The sequence below is a fragment of the Carassius carassius genome, chromosome 17 (assembly GCF_963082965.1).
Source record: "Carassius carassius chromosome 17, fCarCar2.1, whole genome shotgun sequence".
Taxonomy (NCBI): Eukaryota; Metazoa; Chordata; class Actinopteri; order Cypriniformes; family Cyprinidae; genus Carassius; species Carassius carassius.
The window spans coordinates 30,679,514-30,704,351 of NC_081771.1; the positions used below are offsets into that span (position 1 = coordinate 30,679,514).

Here is a 24,838-nt window from a genome sequence, read left to right on the forward strand (position 1 = left end):
ATATTGACTGCTGCACAGCGGTATAACACCCAGTTCAAAGAAGCCCAGTCTTCCTCTTTCTCAGATATCCAAATAAGAAACTGTGGCCCAAGCAAAGACTCCTCCCCAGGCCTGTATTGTGATGTAGAGTTAGAGATTACGTCTCAAACTGAGCTCTGCACGTCTGGCCGAGGGGGTTTTGTTTCTAGGGGATGTCGGGGATAAACACTAAATTAATCATGTTTTGGCTGAACTTGCAGGGGACTGAAATTTGCGTATAGAGGCCTGTGATCACATCAAATATTAAAGACTTTTTCTCAGCACTAGCAGGAGGCTACGAAAAACACCGGGCACCGTCACCCATCGCAGATTTGGAGATCGTTTTAATGAAACAAACAAATAAATAAATCCCCATTTAATCAGAACTGGATGTGGATTACATTGAAATTTAAGCAGGACGAATTATGAGTTTGCATACATTAATGACCCAAAACAGAATAAAATGATGATGTTTGATGCTAACTTCACACCTTATTTTCGATTCTAAATTTCAGAGTCAACATCATTCACTTCACCGGTTAAGAAATAAACCCATTTATCTTACTGACACAAATTACAGATTAAAAAGTCTTTACAAATGACTGGGCCAATGTAAACGCGTTAGCTGAAGTGCTCCGACACGCTCTAAAGTAGTTAGCCAACGTTTTCCGCTGTAAACGCATTATGCAGTTAATTCCGCCGGAAATGCATTGGCCTCATGGACTCACAGCTCACGATGAGTCCGAGTTTAACAAATACATCACTTCATTATGGAGTAGTCGGGCTGCAGGGGTCCCTCAGATTAAATAGGCCTATTTAAGAACCGCGATTTACATTCCTCACACACCGCGACCATCTCCACAGTAACGACACACTACCTGACCAACAAAGCTTATTAAAATGTTAGATTACACCGAGAGAGAGGTCAAAGGTCAAATTTTAATGCAAGTGTAGGAGTGGGCGAGCGAGCGTCCATTTAAGGGCCCCCTTGCTGGGGTAAAGCTGAGCTTCATGGCACACTCCAAGAGCAAATCAAATTCTTCACAATTAGCTGAGCTTCCACGACAGGCACCAAGGTGAGAGAGCCACATCACCGACTGCTACAGCTCTGATTGGGTCATTCGTTCTCCACTATGCAAATGTGATGCTCAGGGCCGGATGCACATCGTCAGGATGGTGCGATGGCGCCAAGGGTCAACAAATATTGTAAAAACTGGTTTTAGTGTCCTGGGGGAAAAGAGCTGGGCGGTTTCATCACAAGTTGACAATGAAATTGTCCAAATAATTAGAAAAGGCCATAGTGAATGTGAATGAAGACCATACCGATTTGTTACGGGACATGTTTGGTGATCTGATGTAGTTCAAGCTTCATCCATAAACACATGACCTAACAGACAGAAATGCACAACAGTTAGTCACCTGAAGAGAAAAAAACTGATGTATAAAACACTTTGCTTATCTCATTTTATGCCGTTTGTGCTCCATACTTACTTGCTGGTACTGTGTGTGCGTGATGAATTTAGGAAATTTGCTCTTTTTGTGAGGATTGGGGGGGGTTGGGGTTGAAATGGTCTTTATTCAGCTGCTCAGATGTTTTTGTTTTCACTGCTGCTTTTGCAGCAGAGCTCTCAATATTTTTTTGTTTTTTTGCAGCTGATGTTTTTTCTAGACCATTTCAATTCTTTATTTTTTTTTACATTTCAAAATTAAAGCCAGGAGATGAATCCAGAAGCAAAAAATTCATACAAACCATTAAAATTGATACATAAAATATGTACACAAAAAGCTAGATCCTCATCAGGCTGATTATACTAAGGAAAGCGTGTCTTATAACAATGCTTCAAAAATGCTCTACTGTTGACTTTGAAATCGAAACATTTCTCATATTTGTCTCAAACTGTAACATTTTCAGAAATGCTGAAAATACAAGAAAAAAAACAAGAAAAGAAATTAAAAAAACAATGCAGCCGGCAAAAGTTAGTCAATGTTCTGACACGATACAAAACAAAACGATTACAGCGAGAAATCAAATCATTCATGTTATCTTACATCTTCAGTAATTGAAATTCACAGCCTTTTAAGTAAACTGCTCAAGTTTGATAAGTAAAATAAAAAAAGCCGATGAAATGTAAATCGGATTTTTAAAAACAACGCTTTCAAAAACACAGAACTCGAGATCCGATGCGCTCGAGTGGTGCAGTGCAGCAGGACTGGACACATGACTTCATCTTCATCTGCGCCATGAGCGCGACTCATTATCGTCTTCCTCTTCATCATCGTCCTGCAGCAGGGAATCGTCCACAAATGAGTCCACTGGAAACTGCAGCCAATCAGAAAACAGACACTCAGAATCAAATGAATGCACATCGACCGTACAAACGTTTTGTGCTTACACCATGGTACATTCGGACTGGTCTTTGTTATTTAGACACAAGAACAAGAAACAGTAATATAAAGCGGGACATATCCACCATTTATTAAGGTATAAGGAACAATGCAAAGTTGTTTACACTTGCTCTGTAACATCACAACAACAAAAATAAATATAATATTGTGCAATCACAGGTTTGCATTAGTTTCAGGCTCATTTAAATATAACTAAGAGAAAGAAATGTGATATTGCAAACTGAAATGAAGTTTTTGTTTTTAACTTAGGTGCTACATCAAGCTCTGTACAGACACTGATGACTTCATTTGTTATAAAGGATAACATCTTTGGGTTGTGTCCATTTGGTTCTAAATAAAAAGAAAATAATATGAAGATCCTTCCAATTTGTCAAGTATTTCACTCAATGGACAATCAAAATATGTATTATCGCAGGGCTGTTTAGTGTTTTAGGGTCGCTATGTTTTTATAAAGTTTTTGGTGTTTTTGCACACCAAAGCACTATTAAAATGTAATTTATTCCTGTAATGCAAAGCTGAATTTTCAGCATTATCCCTCCAGTCTTCAGTGTCACATGACCCTTCAGAAATCATTCTAATATACTGATTTACTGCTCAAGAAATACTTCTAATTATCATTATTACTGAAAATAGTTGTGTTGTTAAATTTACAATGCTTTTTTTAATAGAAATTTTTAAAAAAAGAACAGCATTTATGTTTTGTAACAAATGTCTTTTTTGATCAATTTAATGCACCATTACTGAAAAAAAAACTACTTTCTTTTATCCTTCAACAAAAATAAATATATTGTAATGTCTACAAACGTTAACACTACTTGAATACCTAATAATAGTACAGATGGCTTGAACAGAGTACACTGTGATGAAGGGCGTACCTCCTCATCCTCAGGATCAACCTCGTCTGGGTCTGCTGTGTTGAGGGAAGCCGTGGGCTTGTGCCAGGCCAAGCGCAGCTCCTGATTATTTAACCGAACGCCGTGGACGGCCGCCTGAGGAACAGAGCTGAAGTTTAGACTCTGCATGAAGCCGTGCATGTACTGTATGTGTCTACTGATGTTCATGGGTTATGTCAGCACCTGTTCCGCCTCTGCACGGGTTTTGTATGTAATGATGGCCCTAAGACTAGAATCCTCCATCTGGCAATCTTCAATCTCCCCGTATCGCTGGAGGTTAGTGGGAGAACCAGTTAGGACTCAAAGACATACCTCATAACAGTGTGATGCAACATGCCCTTTAAAGTTACTCACTGCAAAGTGTGGCAGCAGGTCGACTCGATCGGCCTCAGTGAAACCGCTGATCTCTAAAGCTCGGGGTCGATGATCCACCATGGTGTGAGTTGGGACTCCTCTCCCGCGTCCTCGGCTCCTCAGGGCCCCCCGACCCCTGCTGTGGGCCCCCCCCCTCCCATGTCCTGGGGTCAGCAGCCCCCTTTTGGCAGCCTGAATGAAAACATCTCATTTAAGCTTACAGAGTTTAAGTAGCACTACAGTGCCACTCAGTGGAAGAACTGAGAATGAGATTCCTGTTCAGAACCCATTTACTACTTGAATAAAACTTCATTTCTCATGCTATTAGCACTGCATAATTTCTGAATTGACAATCGTATATAAATGCGGGTAATGTAATGTGTGTTTTTATTTCTCAAAAGAACTCGCTTAGCTACAACATTTTGTCCTATATATTTATAGTAAATATTTGTATACTGGTTCAATGGTGCTTATAGGTAAATATGATTTTAAACACTTCTTTTGGTGTTCATTTATTTAAGTAGTCACTATGTCTAGATTTCCATTTTTTAATGGTGTTATTTCAGCATCATTGAGATACTAGAACAGCATTTATTAATACTTTACGTTTGTTACATTTAACTTAAGCAAAAAAAAAAAACATTTAATGTTGTTGTGTACTTTTGTAATGTATTTTCTTTAAAAAAAAATTCATTATATTAAATAATTATTAAATTATTTCAATTGTAATTGTAGTTACCTTTGCACATTAAACTAAATTAAAACTAGCCAAAATAAGTATTTTATTTCATGTATTTTTAGGTTTTAATTTTAGCTTCAGTCAGATAACTATAATGTTTTGTAGCAAACTATTGTACATCATGTACTTTGTAACAATAACTTTTCTAGCCAGTCCATGTCTTTTTCATATTTTTCGAGAGCAAATGTAAAAAATTTAAGCTATATACAGAAGGTAAATTCGGAATAAATACTAAATGAGCCATATTCTATTTACAAGAATTAAAGTAAGAGCAAAAACGTGCTCAAGAATACAGCTTCTTGTCTCTTTGTGAAATACCTCCAACTGCAGCTGAGTGTATTTGAGCTTGAGTTCAGCAGTGTCCTCTCCTGCCTGCACTTTCTTGTAAAGGTCCAACTCTGTGTCCAGGAGCTCCTTTTGAGCCTGAAAACGGAGAGGCATCATATAGGCTACACATGCAGAAAACTTCATTTGTTGAATGTGGTGCTTTGGGACGGTGTGTGTACCTGAGCTTTGCTCTTGAGTGTGGTCTTGAGGGCATTAGCGCTGGACAGTCCTTTCATCTCCTCCTGTAGTTTGGTGATGCTGTTGGTGAAGGTGGTGAGGGTCTGCATGATCAGAGCTTTATCCTCAGCCTTCATGGACCTGTTCTTCTCCAGCTTAGATATCAGCAGCTGAAGACACACACAGGTCTCAGTCGTTTATGTACACAGTCATTCATTTCTCTATCCCTAAATCAAACCTGCTGATATCAGAACTGAAACTTTGAGTTATGAGCTTGTCAAACAGCACAGATCAATTAATGTGCTCTCACAAGACTCTCGTTTCCATCACTAGTTAGCAAGCTGTGACAACAACAAAAAGCCATTTTCTAGACTTTTTATAACAGGTTTATGCACATTTATAAACATTTTATCTAGTGCTGTCAAATGATTAATCGCATCCAAAATAAAAGTTTTTGTTTACATAATGTGTGCGTGTATGTTTATTATGTATATATATATATAAAGACAAACACATACAGCATGTATATATTTATATTCATATAAATGATATCATATATAAATGTATGTAATATATAAACAAAGTTTTTCTTAAACATATACATACATGTGTGTATTTATATATCCAAAATGAATATACACAATACACACGCATATATGTGTAAAAAAAAAAAAAATTTGTGCTGCTGCATATTTTTGTGGAAACAGTTGAACTTTTTTTTCAGGATTCCTTGATAAATAGAAAACCCAAAAGTATAGCATTTATTTCACAAAATCAATCTTTTGTAACATTATAAATGTCTTTACTGATTAAAATCATTTCCCAAACGTTTAAACGGTGGTGTACTTTTTAACTTTAACTCATTAAGAGAGCATCACATAGGAAACAATGATAATCTTTCTAATTAACATAATATATGAACAAGACGAAAGGACAACAATTAATGCGCACCTTCTGGGTCTGAATGTGCTTCTCCAAAATCTCCTGTTTCTTTTTCCGAACATCCTGTTGAAGCTTCAGCGCCTCCTGGTGGAGAATGACAGGACCACATTTACAATAGTTCAACACCAGCATAAAACATGTGACTTGAAGGTTGCTTTTCCCAGCACAATGAAACAAACCCGTTTCCTTTTCAGGGCATCTTCTGCGCTGACAGTGGTGCTCCCAAACGGCGCTCCCTTCTGGCCAGCTTTCAGTGCAGCTGGGTTATAAACGGTCTTAGTCAGGCCAGTAGATGTGGAAAAGACCTAAAAAAAAAAAAAAAAAAAAAAAAAAAGACGGGAAAGATTTTACATTATGTATAAATGTCAAAGGGTCTCAAAAGAAGCCAGTGGGCCACAACAAGATGGCACCCTTGAGGTGGAAGTGGGAGGTTTATAAGCTGCAACATGGCTAGACTTTCTGAGAACGATATAGAGCCTCACTATGAAAACAAACCTTTCCTCCAAGGCCCGCTGGTTTAGAGAGGCCCAGACGCTCCTTCACTGAAGCCTTGACTGTATTCTGTAGAGAACAGGAACACAGAGACATGCTGAGATCTGAGACCACAGAGACAAAGCACAAATACAAACACGCAGGATCTGGAAGTGTTTGAGCCACACATTCACCTGTGGAGCGCCGCCGGGGTCGTGTGAGGGTTCAGACAGGGGTCCGAGCCGGTCTTTCACTGACTGCTTCGGTGCAGTCATCACAGACTCCTGGGCTGTCTGTATGCCCTACAGACAACAGACATGACTCCAACAATCAGATTTCACAGCTGGAACCATCTCATATATGATACTGTTGATGCACTGATCATGTCATACACTCAGCTGTCAGATCATGCACAATAAAATGACTTTTTTGCCCTAAAAAGAAACGTAAATCATCAATATGTTTACATAACGGTTGATTAACGGGTGAACTGTTCATTGTAGTGTTCAATTTGTTTTCTGTTCATGAGTGATAACACTTAATTTCTAAAACATTATAATAGGAGCACGGAACCAAAAGTCGTTGTTGAACATGTATCAATTTTTAACACATTTAAGTTCAAATAAATTTCCAAATGAATTATTTTAATGTTATATAATATAAATATGAACTGTATTGCTGTGACTGCACTGTGCACGTAAAATAAAAAAATATTTAAATCTGTTAGCTATAATATACTAAATTATGATAAGCATGGGGATGAAAGTTAGTTAAGGTCTTGAAATGGTGTTAATATAAACATTTTGATAAGTTTATAAGTACATTAATAGTAATTGATAAACATAATAGTGATAAATATAAAAATTTATTATTTTATAAAAATTGTGATGCGTTTTAATTGTTATAAATCAATAAAAAAAATTAAGAAAAAGTATTTTCTTTTTTTATTTAAATTGTAATAGATGTGTTTAAAAGTTACTATCTTTAAAATATACATTTAATATACACAGTAAAATATGTATTAAATCTCAATTAAATGTAAATATAAATTTTTAATTTCATTGGTCTCAAAAAAAAAAATCTTGTTTGAGCACTAATTGTTCAGTTTCCTGTCTGATTTGATACCGGATGTGGAGTGTTGTGTGAGTCCTCTCTGTGCCAGTGCACTCTGATGAAGCGGTTGTTGAGCACTGCCTCTGTGCTCTGCATGGCCCGCTTGGCTGCTTCAGGAGAGGCAAACTGGATGAGCGCCCCCTCTGGGTCATTATTATATGCCACCTAAACCAGAGGAAACGAGCTTAGAACATCTTCATGATCACAAACATCATATCACATATCATAAACGCTGACTTTTAACCATCACAGTAGGGCTGTGCAAAAAATCGGATGCGATTTTCATGCGCATTTCATCATTAAAAACGCTCCTGTAATTAGAAGTATATCTCCAGCACATCTCTAGTCCAAAACTAACCCAATCGCATTTCCAGGAGGTTCCCCGATAAAAACTGCTTCCCGGGGTTAAAATATACATTTTTTTGGCATGGTTGCCTTGGTAAAATTCACATTTTACGGGCTTAAAATCAGGTTATTGGTATTGTCACTTTGAGCCGCGGACATGAAAAACATCCGCAGACTTGGCAACACTGGTTGGCATTTACTACACAGAGCCATAATTCAATGACAATCCACATAAAATTGATTTTAAAATCGCAGGCGGTTCTCTGTCGATTTTGAAAGTGATTTTGTCTTAGTTGTCGGTAGACTACGGCTCTGTGTAGTAACTGCCACTCCACCTGAACCAGTGTTGCCAAGTTTGCGGTTTTTCATGTCCGCGGTTTGAAGCAACCCCAATAATGTGATATTTAGCCCCTGAAAAGCGAATTTTACCAAGGCAACCCTGCCAAAAAACATTTTTAATCGGGGAACCTCCTGGAAATGCGCTTGGGCTAGTTTTGGACTAGTTTTGAGGGCAGAATTTGTTGTGAAAACCTGGCAACCCTGATCTGAACGCACATGCTTGAGATAAACTTCTAATTAAAGGAGCGTCTTTACTGATGAGATGTGCATGAAAATCGCATTCGATTTTTTGCACAGCCCTACATCACAGTACCTGTAGATTGACAATGGTGCCAAACTTGCTGAAGTGCTCGTTTAGTTTGCTGATGTTGTTGAGCTCAGGAGGAATCTGACGGATGGCCAGTTTGGTGTTTGCTGAACAGTAGGGCACTTTCCTGTGAAAGCCGTGGTGGTTTGGTTTGTTGAAGTTTGGTCTGTAGAGCAAACAGAAACATGCACACTGAGGTCAAATGTAAGTAATGAAACTAAAATGCATGCAACACAAAACAATGGATACTTGTTTGTGTACATTCAAGCATTTGAAGAGATACATTTCAATAAACCTCTTTAGGAAGACTGCATTCATATTCAAATATATGCACCCTTCTAAATATCCATTTCACCAGAAAATTATAATTAAATGTAATTTTATTTTTCAAAATCCGAATTTTAAAAGGATAAAATGTTTGAAAGACTCTTACTTGTCAAACCAGGGTTTCTTTGCAGGAATCGCTCCATCGTGCAGTCCCGCTCCTCTCTTCCTGGAGTCTGATTCTAAAACTATCCGAGTGCTGTTGCTGTTTGACATTTTCTCTAAGAGAGTTACACACACAAAAGGGAAGTAAAGGACAAGAAAATGTGTTAGGATGCATTTCAAGTCCACAGGAAGAGAAAAAGGTAAATTCATAAAGAGCTGGTTTAACAGAGAGGCCTGGGCTCACGGTTACCTCGAGGAGGCAGATCCACTTCTCCCATGGTCAGACCAATCAGATTGGGCCGCTGAGCGTTGACTCGGTGTCTGTACATGGGCCGTGAGGTCATGCTGGGGGCTTCAGGATTATACACCTCTGGCTCAAACGAATCTATACATTATAAAAACAATGACAGTTGTAATTCCAGAATTATTAAATAACTAGTAGTAGAATTTTTATTTAGTTTATATACTACTATTCAAAAATTTGGGGTGAGAATGATTCGTTTCGAGAATGTATACTTTTATCCACCTAGGATGCATTCAATTGATCAAAAGTGACTATAAAGACCATTACAATTAGGGATGGGCGTTTTCCACAAATATCACATTCGAATATTTGAGCTCACAAAAAACGAATATTCGAATATTCGTTTATTTAAGTTAAGTTTAATAAGTTAATTTTTCAGCCACATTTGTTTTCGTCATTTTAAACAAGCTTACAATAAGCTTGAACATTACACATCGTGTTTTGTAGCTGAAAACCTTTAACAATGCGTGCAAACAAGCAAAAGTACAGATTAAAAGCAAAAAAAAAAAAAAAAAAGTGAACAAAGAAAAAACGTAAAGCAGCCTGCAGCAATTAGGCTATTGTACAGAATGTAGCTTACACTTAACTTTGAAACTGTCAGCAAATCTTTTTTGCTTTTTTTCTATTGTTTCAAATGTTCTTGTTAAGAAATACGGGCATGTAAACATGATTGGGGGAAAGTCGGCTCCTTAGCCTGTTAACAATAAGGCCGGCCGCGGAGAAAACGCGCTCTGACGCACAGAGGTTGGTGGGACTCACAAATAACGGTGTGCTAAGCGAATACGTTTTGTGAAGCGCTTCGTGTTTTCGTTTCACCACTGAATGTGATCCTCATCTGGTGGAATACATGGCTCCAGCAAGAACTGTTCCCACTCGTCTCGGCTGGACTCTCTGTAATCATCGCTGGAGAACTGGCTCAGCCTTTTCCGACGAGTGGGCATTGCATCTTCTTCATCGTGGCGACTGCATCCGCACCACTCGCATCAAGGAAAATGTTCTGATAATGTTCAAAAAAGTTTTTTTTTTCTTACTTCTCTCATGTTTTCATCGAGAAACCTGAGATGTTTGTGCCAAGGGTCTAGGGCAGACGCGAGAAGAGGAGTTTTAACTGCATTCTCCAAGTTAGCGGTGTTTATTCGTTGCTTGAGAGATGCCGCAACAATGTTCTTGGATCACTTTCTGTGATTCTCCACGACATATTTGAAGTACTGTAGAAGACCGCAGTTCTTTTAGGGGGCGTTCACATATCGCGTCTTTTGCATGCTCAAGTTCGTTATTTCCAATTTAGGCGCGCGGTATGCGCGCTCATAATGGAAGCGACGCGGTCGCGATGCGCACGCGGTGCGACGCGGTCCCGTTTTTTCCAGGCGCGTCCACACAGCATCGAGTTAAAAACATCTCAACTTTCAGAATGCTACAAGCGCACCGCAGGTCATGTGACAAGAACTAAACATTCAGCTTCATCTTTTCCTGTAACAGCGTTGAAAGCTCAGCCAACATGAAGGAACAGCTGATCATAGCTGTATATGGATTGCCATTTTGAAATAAATTTAGTAGCAGAGCTACTGAAAGCGATTTTTTTGGTGCTGCAAATCCATTTATCCGTTGCTGAAATTTCCGTCTTCATGGAGAGAACGCGTCGCCTCAGGAGCGCTTCTGCCCGAGCGCTTTGGAAAGGAGAAAGCGGCGCGCATTGCCTTTTCCACCCTTATTAGGCGCGATATGTGAATGGCCCCTTAATCATTAATTAATTATTTTTTGCTTGCATACACCTTCAAATATGCCGTGGAGAATCACAGAAAGTGACCAAATTAGGTTTTATTGTGAACTTTTTTTTTTTTTTTTTTTTTGCGAAATTCGAAAATCATTTTTATTTATCGAATAATTAGAGCAGAACGAATATTCGAATGTTCAACTATCCGTGCACATCCCTAATTACAATGTTACAAAATATTTCTATTTCAAATAAATGCTTTGTATTCATGAAAGATTCCAGAAAATAGTGATAATGGCTTCAACAAAACATGAAATAGCACAACTGGTTTTGTTATTAGAAATATTCCTTAAGCAGCAAATCATTATAACTGAATGATTTCTGAAGGATCATGTGACACTGAAGATGCTGAAAATTGTGTTTTGTCATCACAGGAATGAATTACATTTTAAAATATATTCAAACAGAAAACTTATTTTAACATTACCCAGTTATTATGTATTTTGATCAAATAAATGCAGTCTTGGTAAGCATAAGAGACGTCTTTCAGAATCCATCCACAAAAAAATCTTACCAACCCCAAATCTTTGAACCTTAGTGTAGTTGTGTAATAAGTGAGATGACAGTTATCCGGTCATTCATGCAAAATAAATCCATAAAGTAAGTCCTATTTACCAGAATGTATTTTACCATCCTTCTGATTGTACATCGTTCCCTGACATATTCCACACTTTTTTGTGTAGTGTAGTGTCACTTGTGTAGTGTTAATTAAAAGTTCTTGCACCAAAACTAGTCATAATTTACATTAATCCTCACATGAGTCGATTAGAATATGTCCAGTTGAGTCATTCAATTACGTTGCATTCCTGTATCAGACATGAGGCATTCACAAGCACTTACCTGAAGTGAAGAGAGGGGGTGGAGGGTGGCTGATGGGAGGCCGGACACCTGACGTCACTATAGTGGGCACAGAGCTGGTGATGGAGTTTGGTGGAGCATCCATACCAGAGGGCTGCAGGGCAGGAAGCGGAGGAGGAGGACCTGAAAGAGAGAAGAACGAAGCATTTATAACATTAAACATTAAAATGAACAATCTTTACCAAGGAAAAATGCTTTTTCATACCTGCTACAGGTGGAAGGCTGGGTGGCATGGTGCCCGGTGGAGGCACAGGTGGTCTGAGGTTCACTGGTGGAGTCAGGAGTGAGTGGGGGGGCGGCAGGCCCGGAGGAGGCGGGCAGTCTACTCCAGGAAGAGGAGGTGGCTGGAAAGGAAGTATGCTGGGAAGATTAACGTCCTCCACCACCACTGGATCACTTCCGTGATCGAAAGGGCACATGTCTCCTCGCATACAGAAGCCTTTTTCTGTCAAGACAACCAAATCAGGACGTTACTGACTTAAAGATTAAAGGTTAGTCTGTAGCATACACTGTTCACTGATTAGAGAGTGAAAATTCTGTACCATCATAGTCACGACAGCGTTTCCTCGGTGGGCCGCCTCTGCCGAAGGGCGTGTGGTCCTGTGGGAACTCTGACCAGCTCTCAGTGGTGCTGTTCCCATGGTGGGTGGGGGCGAGGACAGTGATGGTGCTACTGAGGGTGGGCACGGGGAAATGAGTAGAGGGGATGCCGGGTGTGAGAGGTGTAGCGGTGTAGACATCGGTGCTCGCGGCCTCCTGACGTTCTGGGCGACTGTGCTCGTACTTTGGCTTTCCAGAATCTCGCTCTAGAAGAGCAAGAAAAGCATTCAACTGTAAATGTTGTGAAAATGTGTGGGGCTTTTTTTATTTCAATGCAAGAAAGTATATTACAGTTAAAAAGGGGTCCGTTTTTTTTGTACAGTTCATACTTTTATTTAGCAAGGATTTACTATACTGATCAAAAATGACAAACACATTCACAATGTTACAAAAGATTTACATTTCAAATAAATACTGTTTTTCTTTTTACTTTCATAAAAAAAATACTGTAAAAAATTTTAGTTTCCACAAAAATATGAAGCATATGCTCAGCATAAGAGAATGATTTCAGAAGAATCATGTGACACTGAAGATGCTGAAAATTCAGCTTAGTCACCACAGGAATAAAATACATTTCAAATTTATAAAATATATATATTTTAGCTTGTGTTAATATTTTACAGCATTACGGTTTATTACGGTTGGCCCTAGACCACAAAATCAGTCTTAAGTAGTGTTGTCAAAAAGACCTGGTACTTCGGTAACAAGTCGGTACTAAAAAAAATTTAAATGTGATGGTACCAGGTTTCTTTAAGTACCGGTAGTACCGAGGTCCCGTTCAAACCCGGTGCAGTGCTAAGATTTCCGCGAAGCAGAAAACGAGGACGGAATCTCAAAATCCAGTCATGAAAATGAAACTTATTTTTTAATATGGACAGTCATGGAATTTGTCAAAGTTAGCATAAATTAATCAAATCAAATCTCCATATGGACCAGTATCTGTAAATGTTAAGCCGCAAATGTTGCTTGAAATATGAATCCGTGTTCTGCACGTCTCTGTGTGAATTAATGAATGGCAGAGACGTGCGGGTTTGTTTACTACATAGACTGAAGCGCATGACGCTTGCATTAATTTCAGCATCTGAGCTTCAGAGTTCTCTCTCCATCAAGCGATCTGAACTTTTCAGTTCATCTCAATGGACGCACAGCGCACCTGTATTTGATGCTCTGTAAACTCTTTGTGAAGGCGCACGACTCAACGTCGCTTTACTGATAGCGCCGTTTCTCACACATGCAAAGAGAGAGAGAGCGAGAGTCGTACCACTCTGAATCGACACGCTATATGTAAACTATTCTTTGTTGTCTTCTGTCAAAATAATGATGTTCATTTAGAATTATTCATATTCATTTTCGAACAAGCAGAAGACATACCGGTTTCTCCGGTAGTGGGCGGAGCTAATGCGCAAATGGTAATTTTATTAAGTGGCGCTGATCTAGTACCTTCCCTGTTTTGATTTCAGCAAATCATTTTGACCGAACACAGACAACGTGATTAATATTCATGAACCCAGCAGCTCATCAATTCATAGTGCATTGAATATACATTAGTATGATAGTAGAATTAGTAGTAGTATTATCTTTTAATAATAATTAATGATCTATTACTATTTTTTTTTACAGAAACCCTCAATGACCAAAAATATCTTAAGCATCACCACCAGTCTTGAGTTCATTTAAAATGACAAATATGCATTCATTAGTCCTAAAAGTTAATTTTTACATAAAAGCATTGTGCTAGAAATATTACTATTATTTAGAAAAATGTATGTGATACTGCTACTACTGTTGAAAATATTTATAAAACTTTATTTTTTAAAGAAACAAATCACAATATTTCTTCCATGTTTTAATTTTAATAGCAAATCCCCTTTATTTACCAAAAATAAAATGTGTTTAAAGTGCTAAAAAGTTTTTTTTTTTTTAATTAGCATATTTTTGCCTTTGCTTTGGTACCGAAATTGGTACAGAGAACCGTGGATTTTCACTGGTATCGGTACCGAATACTGAAATTTTGGTACCGTGACAACACTAGTGTTAAGTGTACATTTTTCAAAATCTGAATAGATAAGCTTTCCATTGATGTATGGTTTGTTATGATAGGACAATATTTGGCCGATACACAACTATTTGAAAATCTGGAATCTGTGTGTGCAAAAAAAAAAATGAAAATTGAGAAAATCGCCTTGAAGTCCTTAGCAATGCACATTGCTAAATCAAAATTTTTTATATGTTTATGGAAGTAAATGTACAAAATATCCTCATGGAACATGATCTTTACTTAATATCCTAATGATTTATGGCGTAAAAGTAAAATCGATAATTTTGACCCTAACAATGTATTTTTGGCCATTGCTACAAATACACCCCAGAGACTTAAGACTGGTTTTGTGCTCCAGGGTCACATATACAGTGCCTTGCGAAAGTATTCGGCCCCTTGAACTTTGCGACCTTTTGCCACATTTCAGGCTTCAAACATAAAGATATGAAACTGTAATTTTTTGTGAAGAATCAACAACAAGTGGGACACAATCATGAAGTGGAACGAAATTTACTGGATATTTCAAACTTTTTTAACAAATAAAAAACTGAAAAATTGGGCGTGCAAAATTATTTAGCCCCTTTACTTTCAGTGCAGCAAACTCTCTCCAGAAGTTCCGTGAGGATCTCTGAATGATCCAATGTTGACCTAAATGACTAATGATGATAAATAGAATCCACCTGTGTGTAATCAAGTCTCCGTATAAGTGCACCTGCACTGTGATGGTCTCAGAGGTCCGTTTAAAGCGCAGAGAGCATCATGAAGAACAAGGAACACACCAGGCAGGTCCGAGATACTGTTCTGGAGAAGTTTAAAGCCAGATTTGGATACAAAAAGATTTCCCAAGCTTTAAACATCCAAAGGAGCACTGTGCAAGCGATAATATTGAAATGGAAGGAGTATCAGAACACTGCAAATCTACCAAGACCTGGCCGTCCCTCTAAACTTTCAGCTCATACAAGGAGAAGACTGATCAGAGATGCAGCCAAGAGGCCCATGATCACTCTGGATGAACTGCAGAGATCTACAGCTGAGGTGGGAGACTCTGTCCATAGGACAACAATCAGTCGTATACTGCACAAATCTGGCCTTTATGGAGTGGCAAGAAGAAAGCCATTTCTTAAAGATATCCATAAAAAGTGTCGTTTAAAGTTTGCCACAAGCCACCTGGGAGACACACCAAACATGTGGAAGAAGGTGCTCTGGTCAGATGAAACCAAAATCGAACTTTTTGGCAACATTGCAAAATGTTATGTTTGGCGTAAGAGCAACACAGCTCATCACCCTGAACACACCATCCCCACTGTCAAACATGGTGGTGGCAGCATCATGGTTTGTGCCTGCTTTTCTTCAGCAGGGACAGGGAAGATGGTTAAAATTGATGGGAAGATGGATGGAGCCAAATACAGGACCATTCTGGGAGAAAACCTGATGGAGTCTGCAAAAGACCTGAGACTGGGACGGAGATTTGTCTTCCAACAAGATAATGATCCAAAACATAAAGCAAAATCTACAATGGAATGGTTCACAAATAAACATATCCAGGTGTTAGAATGGCCAAGTCAAAGTCCAGACCTGAATCCAATCGAGAATCTGTGGAAAGAACTGAAAACTGCTGTTCACAAATGCTCTCCATCCAACCTCACTGAGCTCAAGCTGTTTTGTAAGGAGGAATGGGCAAAAATTTTAGTCTCTCGATGTGCAAAACTGATACCCCAAACGACTTACAGCTGTAATCGCAGCAAAGGTGGCGCCACAAAGTATTAACTTAAAGGGGCTGAATAATTTTGCACGCCCAATTTTTCAGTTTTTTATTTGTTAAAAAAGTTTGAAATATCCAGTAAATTTCGTTCCACTTCATGATTGTGTCCCACTTGTTGTTGATTCTTCACAAAAAATTACAGTTTTATATCTTTATGTTTGAAGCCTGAAATGTGGCAAAAGGACGCAAAGTTCTTATACTTTCGCAAGGCACTGTATTTTCAATCAAATAAATGCAGCTTTGTTGAATATGAGAGACTTTTCAAAAACATTTTAAAATAATCATAAATTCTTCAAATTATAATTTTTTTACTTAAATATATAAGAACTAAACTACTGGTTTTGGCTCAAGTATGTTAGGTAGAAATATTCCATGCGGTCTCTAATAATATAAGCAAAACATAAGTACTTACATAAATCTGTTTTAGATGAAGCATAGCAAAAAGTATTTCATGTCAACCACATGCATAAAAAAATCTAATTTGAGTATAAACCAAATTAACAGTGGCGTCTCACCTCTGCTTCTGCTTCTAGAGGGACTGCGTGTGCGAGATCGTGATCGTGTGCGGTCTCGCTCTCTGTCCCGATCTCGGTCTCTCTCTCGGTCACGAGGGCGCTCCTTACTCCAGCTGCGACTGCGTTCTCTCCTGCGGTTATAACGTTCCCTGTACGAGTCCCTTCTGGGAGGGTTACGCTCATACTCTCTCTTCCTGGAACGGTCATCTTTCTTGTGGTCGTCTACTCTCCTGTAATTTCATTGGAATAGAGGAGAAAATGAGAGGATAGTTAACAAGGTGGCTTAAGAAATGTGTGTATGTGTGGCATTTTGGGAAAGTTAAATCTTCTATGATATAAGATAGAATGATATAACATATTTGATGTTATTCCACCTGCTGTCTCGGCTGTATCTGGAGCCAGACGGAGGACTGTGGTTTATTCTCCTGGAGAATTTCTTTTCTCGATCCTCATCTCGGCCGGGCTGCTGATGCAAAACCAACCACAGAAATCATTACTCCAGTCTTCAGTGTCACATGATCTTTCAGAAATTATTCTAATATGCTGGTTTGCTGCTCAAGAAACAGGTCTCGTTATGATGTTGTAAACAGTTATGCTGCTTGACAATTTGTATTTCCTAGATGAAAAGAAATTCCAAAAGAACTAGTGATGTGTCGTTCGTGAACGAATCGTTCTTTTTGAACGAATCTTTTAGGTGAACGAATCGTTCTCGTTCACGTAATCCACTGACTCGTACTTCTCGTTCAGTGAAGTTCCTCCCTTCACAGCAGCGCGGCGCTATAAGCAGCGCATGCGCAGCTCAGTGAACCGGGTAACAACCATTTCATCCTGTCAAAGAATTACTCAACCTCGAGCCAATAGCCTTCGAGTAAGAGATGTGAGAGTATGTGATTTGTTGAATGTAGTGAACGAATACGCCCTTAATGAACGAGTTTCATATGAGTCTGAACTAGATCTGGAGATCTTATCGTTCGTGAATGAAATGACTGAACTGATACACATGTCGTTCGTGAATGAGTTGAATGAGCTGATACATGTCGTTCGTGAATGAGCTGATACACATGTCGTTCATGAATGAGTTGAATGAGCTGATACATGTCGTTTGTGAATGAAATGAACTGGCACATAGCTTATCTCGTTCGTGAACGAAATGAATGAGAGTAAACCGGGTAAGTCTGCCATTTAGCATGTCAATCTCGCAAAAATGCAAAGCGCAGTTAAGTACTGTACTGTGCACATACGCTTGTTTTGATATTTAGCAACTCCACGTTTAATCCCCGATTTATGAATGTGAATATATAATATACAAACTGTCTGACCAAACAATTAAAATGCTAATTAGGCAAGAAAACCTTGTGCTTTGTTCATCTGAAAAACTTAATTAGACTTTATATATTGAATGTGATTATACACACATTTTAATAAAGCCAGATCAGTTTTTGTAACAAGTGAATACGTTCGTTGACTTAAGACATAACACATAATACACTCTTTTTTTGCCATCTGCTGGCTTATTTTGTGTAATACGAAGAAATGGTCACTGAACGAATCAGTGAACGATTCTGAACAAATCATTTTGGTGAATGAACTGAAAATGAACGAATCTCTAAAAAGAATCATAATTTCCACCACTAAAAAGAACAGCATTTCTTTCGAATAGTGAACAATGTGATTGTTTTGTGTCACCTCATCTCTCTTTGTTTCATCTTTCTCCGTGCGCTGGTGAGTTTCAGTTCTGCTTGCGGACGTCGGCTGCTCTGGTTGAGGTAGATAACTCTTTGCATTCACAGCTTCAAAAAGTCTATCCACAAATGTCTGCGTTTCTGCAAGCAAAAGCACTAGATTGTTAACAGCTTCAGAGATTCAGCATTAGCTGTCTTAGAAGTGGCATTGAATTGAAGCATATGTTATGCAAATCATGTCTAAAAGGGACTTTGATATCATCCTACTAGTTAGTGACCTTCATGTGGTTTGAGCAAAAGAACTGCACGTATTCAGATCATTAATAGAGTTGAATTATACCTTTCTGAAGGAATACATCCAGCTGGTCAATGCATAGTGCTTTCAGCTCCTTCTCCGATTTTTCTTTCTTCAACAAAGCAACCACATATTTGGCAAGAGCCGAAGGGTCAGCATCACATCTGCAGGACAGACACATACACTTCAGTTACATTAAACCCAAATGATGCTCAGCCAGACATAATGATCTGTTAATTAAAAAAAAAAACATCTTTAGAGCAAGTTTAGATCATCTGTATAATAGGTACATCTCACAACTGTTGGTAATTCGTAAATACTAGGATAACCAAGTACAAGCAGCATTACAGTCAATAGAATGTAAGTGCATTTGTCAATAATAAAGTCAATAAAACCAAAGCCACCGACATTCAGGGAGATCTGAATCATTTTGCTAGCATCATTTCAACGCACTGTGCAGCAGCAGCATCACTTACATGGGTTCAAGAGTCTTTGAGAGCCACGTCTTCAAGGCCTCGAGGTTTTCAATGATCATTTTTCAGAGGAGGGCTGTTTGTTCTGCAGTTATGCCCCTGTGAGAGTCACCAACTCTCGCAGAGTTTACAGTCTGAACCTAGCGTAGTGTGTTTGTGCTGTCAGGCCTCACTCACTCTCTCACCGCCCTCATAAACTCCAACTGGAATATCGCATCTAATTGTACACCAGCCAGGGCAGACAGACGGTAACGGGGAGCTCTGATGCGGCCTTTACTTTAGGAGTTGTCGGGGATGGTTTCTGTGCGCATGCGAATGAACTTGTCCGCCACACTTCCAGCTCTTTCTTACTTTCGAGAAATGGCGATTGTTTACTCTCGCCGGCAAATCTCGCGAGAGTCCACCACCGCACACAGTCACTTCCAGAGTTTCTTAAAGGGGCCGCTGCGGTTTGAAGGTATGGGGTTAGAATTGTTGCATTATTCCAAATAAATAGATGATGATCCACAAATAAATGTAACGAGATTCACAAAAATATATCAAATTCACAAATAAATATAAAGAGTTTCACAAAAAAATATAAAACTCACAAATAAATAAAATGAGATTTGCAAATAAAAAAATATATATTTACAAACGTGTTTAATGTCACAAACACAACTCTACCTGGTATTTATTTGTGAACCGCTGTCTGTGCATTTGTAAATCACTACACGCATTTGTGGATCGGTTCCTGTGCATTTGTGGATTTGAAACACTTCTAGCGTCGACGTGCAGATAAATCCACAAATAAGTGGACTCCACCCACCGTTTACTCAAGCCAATCAAATAACGGCCACATTGAGCTGACCAATCGTAGCACGTTATCGCTTCAACCAATCAAGTTTTGGCTTACAGCCAGGGGGAACGGCGGGAATAGACACCGAACTTGAGACCAACAACAGACAGTCAGGGCATTTCTCAATACCAAGTTCGCAGAGTCTGGACTTCCGTCCTTCCGAGTTTGGACATGCCAAGTTGGACTCAGAAGAACGAACTCTCGAGGACGGGAGGACGCGAGTCCAGTCATTCTACAAATAGAACGGCAGCGTACTTGATAGCTTCACTCAGCATGCATGTTTTACTTGAATTAACTTCTTTTTTATTTTCAATATATTAAATATATTAGTATTAAAAAACTAATATGTACCTACTCTGATTATTTTCACTTTATATTTATAAGGAAATTGAATATAATATTAAACGACTGTCTCTTTTTTATCTTAAAAACTATTAAACATATTAATATGTGGTTCAGGTAACATTAATACTGTGATTATATTTACGTCGTTCAAAATAAATAAAATATGTGGAAACAACTGCCTCTTTTCATTAAGAACAATCTAGCAATAAACCCACTCAGCTACAATTTAAATAAAAAAAGCGGGAAAAACGGTTGAAAGGTGTAAATCAATTGTAAATAAGTGTAAATCAAAATGGAACAGCTTAGGATTGCCATTGCAATTGCTATTTATCAAGATACTGAAGAGGAGGCTACCGAACGGAGGAGACAAATCCTTCAAAGAAAAGCCAGGATGCAGCGGAGGATGGCGAAGAGACGTGCCATATTAGCATGTCTCTCCAGCTTTGTACGTTTTTCTAATTATTCTTTCTTCATAAACTGCCCATATACTTATGTGGACTTAGTTAGGTATATCCAAATGAAAAGTCATAATAAAAATGTATTATAATGTATCATATAGGCACCCTATCAACAGACTACAAAGTACTATCTCACAAAAAGTTATGTGAACTATTGCAGGGATGTAATGAGACTACATTAGATTTTTCAGTGTACCAAATAAACTGACAAGTACAATAGGTTTGACAGTTGATAACATTTAAATTAACTAGCTTACACTTCACACACCTTTTATTTGTCTTTGTGGTGCTCAAATAAGTTGATAGTTTATCATATTTATATAGCTAGGTGCACATCATATTACTGCATTAACACAAACAGGACAATTTAATATCTATAATAATCATATAGGCTACAACTTTTAGAGTCTGGGATGAATGTTGTGCTAGAGCTTATTAATAAATGAATGAAACCGAAATAGAGTATAAAGAAATACTCCACGAAAAGAGCAAATGTTAGAGGGAAATTTAATTGTGGCAGATTTTAGTAAATTTTAGACAAAATCCTTAAAACAACTGAATAAATAGCTTATATTAATAAATACATTAAATAAAGTAAAAACATTTTAAAAATCCAAAAATATAATAATACATAATGCAACGACAGTACATATAGTAAAAACTTTTTAAAAGCAATACATATAACAAATACATAATACAACAAAAGTAAAAACATTCTTAATATATTATCTATATATTTTAACAGGAACAAAGTCCCACTCGCAGGTATTCACAGATCAATGACCAGGTACCAATCCTGGTCAAGTTTTTTTCTGGAGAGGATTTAAAGCCAGCTTTCAGGCTCTCCAGGATCAGCATCAACATGCTGGTACAGATGCTTCCCCGTCAAAAAGCCCATGGATGGAGCCGTGAAATTGAAGTACTTGTTACGGTTTATTGGCTTGCCTGTGGAGCATCCTACAGGGTCACATCAGATAACTTCAGCATGCCACTTTCAACAGTTTGTAGGACTGTTCACAATGTTGTGGAGGAGATGATGACCATCCTCCACAAAATTATTCATTTTCCAAAAGCAGAGGAAATGGATGAGGTGGGGGGTGGCTTGCTCACCTTGCTGGCCATGAGCCGCTGTGCTGCTGGTGCCACATCAGGATTGTTCCTCCTGCAATGCCACAAAAAAGATGCTACCCTTCCATCACAAGAAAGATCTTCCCTTCCATCATTCTACAGGGCACCTGTGATGCTAAAGGCACATTTATAGATGTGTATATTGGCAATCCAGGCTCTGTACAGGATGCCCTTGTGCTGCGCAGATCACCAATGTACCAGCAGGCTCTGTATTCACCAGCTGGATACTATCTTTTGGGAGATGGTGGATACCCTTGCTTGCAGCATCCTATTGCAATCATGACCCCATACCGCCAGCCTGTCGCAAGTAAGAACACTTTTTTTATGTCAGACAGACAGACACACACACACAATAAACCAAATTGTTACCGTCATGAATTTGCAAGACACTACACATTTTCTACACGATTTTTGATTAACAGGCCAAGTTGAAGCCCGATACAACAGGCATTATGCACAAGCACGGAACATCATCGAACGCACTTTTGGGGTGTTAAAAACTCACTGGCGTGCAATTTTCTTGCGGGTCCTGGAGATCAGGCCACTGTTCGCCCCAAAGGTGATTGGTGCCTGTTGTATCCTCCACAACATCTGTGTGATGGGAGGTGATCTCTTGGAGGAGGAGGAGGAGGAGGAGGAGGAGGAGGAGGAAAGCCAAGGACAAGAAGACAGCGAGGATGGTGAGAATGCAGCAGTGGGTGAGAGGGACCTATCAGGGAACCATCTCCGAGGACGTCTGGCTGCTCAGCTTTCTTCTCCCGTGGAACTAACTGGGCGTCTAACTGAACAGTACTACATCTAGACAGTAAACCTTTCCAGATGTTGTCATGTTCATTAAAAGAGCAACATAAACAGTTGAAATAGCTATGACATTAATTAGAAAGATAGGTATGAATAAATGTGCAAGTAGATGGATATAGATACATTTATACGTTTTCTTAATGTTGGTATGTTCTTCTTGAGATTTAACTGCATGATTGTAAATAATTGTATACCACTATAGACATTGGATATTACATTATTTTATATTATTTGTGTTTTTGTTGTAAATATAAAGAATACACTGTTGCTATAACAATGATTTGCCAGGGTTGAAATTGAAACATTCATTTTTATTTATTTTTTTATTCAAATAATCTATATAAAATCATTTATCATTAAATACAACATTAATTTAGAATTTATTAAGTTTTTCAAACAGAGACAGATATGTCTCTGCTCTGGCTGTTGCTGCCCTCTCTCTCTCCTCTTCTCTCGCCAATGCTTCTCTCTCCCTCTCCTCTTCCCTCTCTGCCTGTTCTTTTAGAAACTCAAGAAGAGCCTGGCTGTCCCGTCGCCTCTTTCTTGACTGCTGGCTACTCCTGGCTTCCACAGAAGGGGTAGAACCTGGTGTGCTGACTGAGCCACCTGTAGTGGCAGTGGGTTTGATGCAACAACTACGGGCATAGTTACTGAGTGCTGCCCCTGGAGTGCAGCATCCATTGCAGTGTACCACTGCCAGGTGGCAGCAGTCACACTACCGGCTTCTACCCCTTTTCCTGTGGGTGGGTCCCTAAGCTCCTGAAATAAAGCAAAATGCTGTCATGTTCTCACCTCACGTTGTTCCACACTTTTAGACATTTTTTATTTTTGCTCTACACAGAGGAAGATATTCTTAAGAATTTTTGTAACCTAACAGTTTGAGGCACCAAAAAATTACACATGTCAGTGGTGCCCCAGAACTGTTAGGTTACAAATATTCTTCCTTTGTGTAAAGCAAAAAAAAAAAAAAAAAAAAAGAATAAATAAATAGTGTATACAGGTGTGAAACAACTTAAAATTGTGGGTGAATGACATAATGTTCATTTTGGGGTGAACTATTCTTTTTACAGTCTCAGAGTAAACAATGTAAACAGAGTAAACTACATTTTACAAAATAAAAATGTAAGGGCCAATGCATCTATGTTAGGTTTCAAATATGACCGGAAAGTTTTTACACACATCTTGGTAAGCCTCTTTCAGTAACAGAAAGTAGAGAAACAGGCAGATTACCTTGTATTTATCTTTTAGGTTATTCCATTTTTTCTTTGCCTGTTTGGCAGTTATGACCAAACCAGAAGTGGAAACAAAATGCCTATAGGCAAAACAAAACCATAAAGACTTACATGATTCCACTTCAATAACGTATTCATTTTTATGGATGAAGACTGTTCAAATCTAGCTCCAAACCTTCAGACATACAGGGAATTATACAAGCACTGAAAATGAATACTCACTCCCATCCACTTTTGGAGGAATTGCGCCTCCCGGTGAAAAGCCTTTCGTTGGCCGCCCGCCACTCTATTAAGGTCCGAGTTTCCTCAGCAGTCCCTTGATAAAAAATAATGCTTAATTTAAGTTGATGAAAAATAATACAATTATAAAAGAATTTGTTAAAAAAAATTAAATAAAGACAAGCAAACTATTTGGTTAAAATGACAAGAGCACTCTAAAATAAGGTTTGCATTTGATATAACTATCGTTAGGCAAACGTTAGTTAGGAAACTTTTCCCTCAGGCAAAACAATTGCCCATTAGATATACCCAAAGCACAATATATCAAATGTTTATCCACTACAGAATCAGCACAGGCAGCCCCATATTTTACAAAATGTTACAGGGCCTAGCTACTTTTTAGGAGGACTTGCCGAGGGTTACTTTTCAACTCGTAACGAAATAGTCTGAGCAAATTTTCAAATAGTTGCTATATCCTTAAAATTCGACGGTAGCTTTGAAGTTTAAACAACATTCTCGCATCAAAACTCTTAGAACTACGTTACATTTTGTGATAAAACAACAATAGTATTTCGAAATGTATAACTTACAGTTGTGAGTTTTCTCCTGCGCCATTGATGCTAACCTGGTTCGAACTGAATTCTGGGTTATGGCCC

General features: G+C 38.5%; 1 protein-coding gene across 2 annotated transcripts; it reads right to left on the minus strand.

Annotated features, from left to right (window-relative positions):
* Positions 1 to 1,569: 1,569 nt before the first annotated feature.
* rbm26 (RNA binding motif protein 26) lies at positions 1,570 to 19,544 on the minus strand. Of its 2 annotated transcripts, none has more exons than XM_059571713.1 (22): positions 19,165 to 19,544; positions 18,734 to 18,852; positions 18,398 to 18,534; positions 17,086 to 17,174; positions 16,712 to 16,941; positions 12,339 to 12,602; positions 12,002 to 12,241; positions 11,779 to 11,919; positions 9,111 to 9,245; positions 8,865 to 8,976; positions 8,438 to 8,597; positions 7,453 to 7,605; positions 6,522 to 6,629; positions 6,352 to 6,417; positions 6,036 to 6,161; positions 5,866 to 5,940; positions 4,917 to 5,084; positions 4,729 to 4,833; positions 3,672 to 3,863; positions 3,501 to 3,587; positions 3,300 to 3,413; positions 1,570 to 2,338 (listed from the first exon to the last, which is right to left on the minus strand). In XM_059571713.1, the coding sequence occupies exons 1-22, from the start codon at positions 19,221 to 19,223 to the stop codon at positions 2,249 to 2,251; spliced, it is 2,970 nt and encodes a 989-aa protein (XP_059427696.1). In that variant the 5' UTR covers positions 19,224 to 19,544; the 3' UTR covers positions 1,570 to 2,248. The 2 variants fall into 2 exon arrangements, with proteins under 2 accessions (XP_059427696.1, XP_059427695.1); XM_059571712.1 differs by having other exon boundaries at positions 17,086 to 17,177.
* Between the last annotated feature and the right edge of the window lie 5,294 nt (positions 19,545 to 24,838).

Bases quoted from the DNA above. Each gene is read 5' to 3' on its own strand.
- rbm26 (XM_059571712.1), bottom strand. From the start codon at position 19,223: ATGATCATTGAAAACCTCGAGGCCTTGAAGACGTGGCTCTCAAAGACT. The intron at 16,942-17,085 runs GTGGAATAACAT...ATGAAATTACAG, and splicing joins AGATACAGCCGAGACAGCAG to GAGAGTAGACGACCACAAGA. The intron at 2,339-3,299 runs GTACGCCCTTCA...GATTGGCTGCAG, and splicing joins TTGATCCTGAGGATGAGGAG to TTTCCAGTGGACTCATTTGT.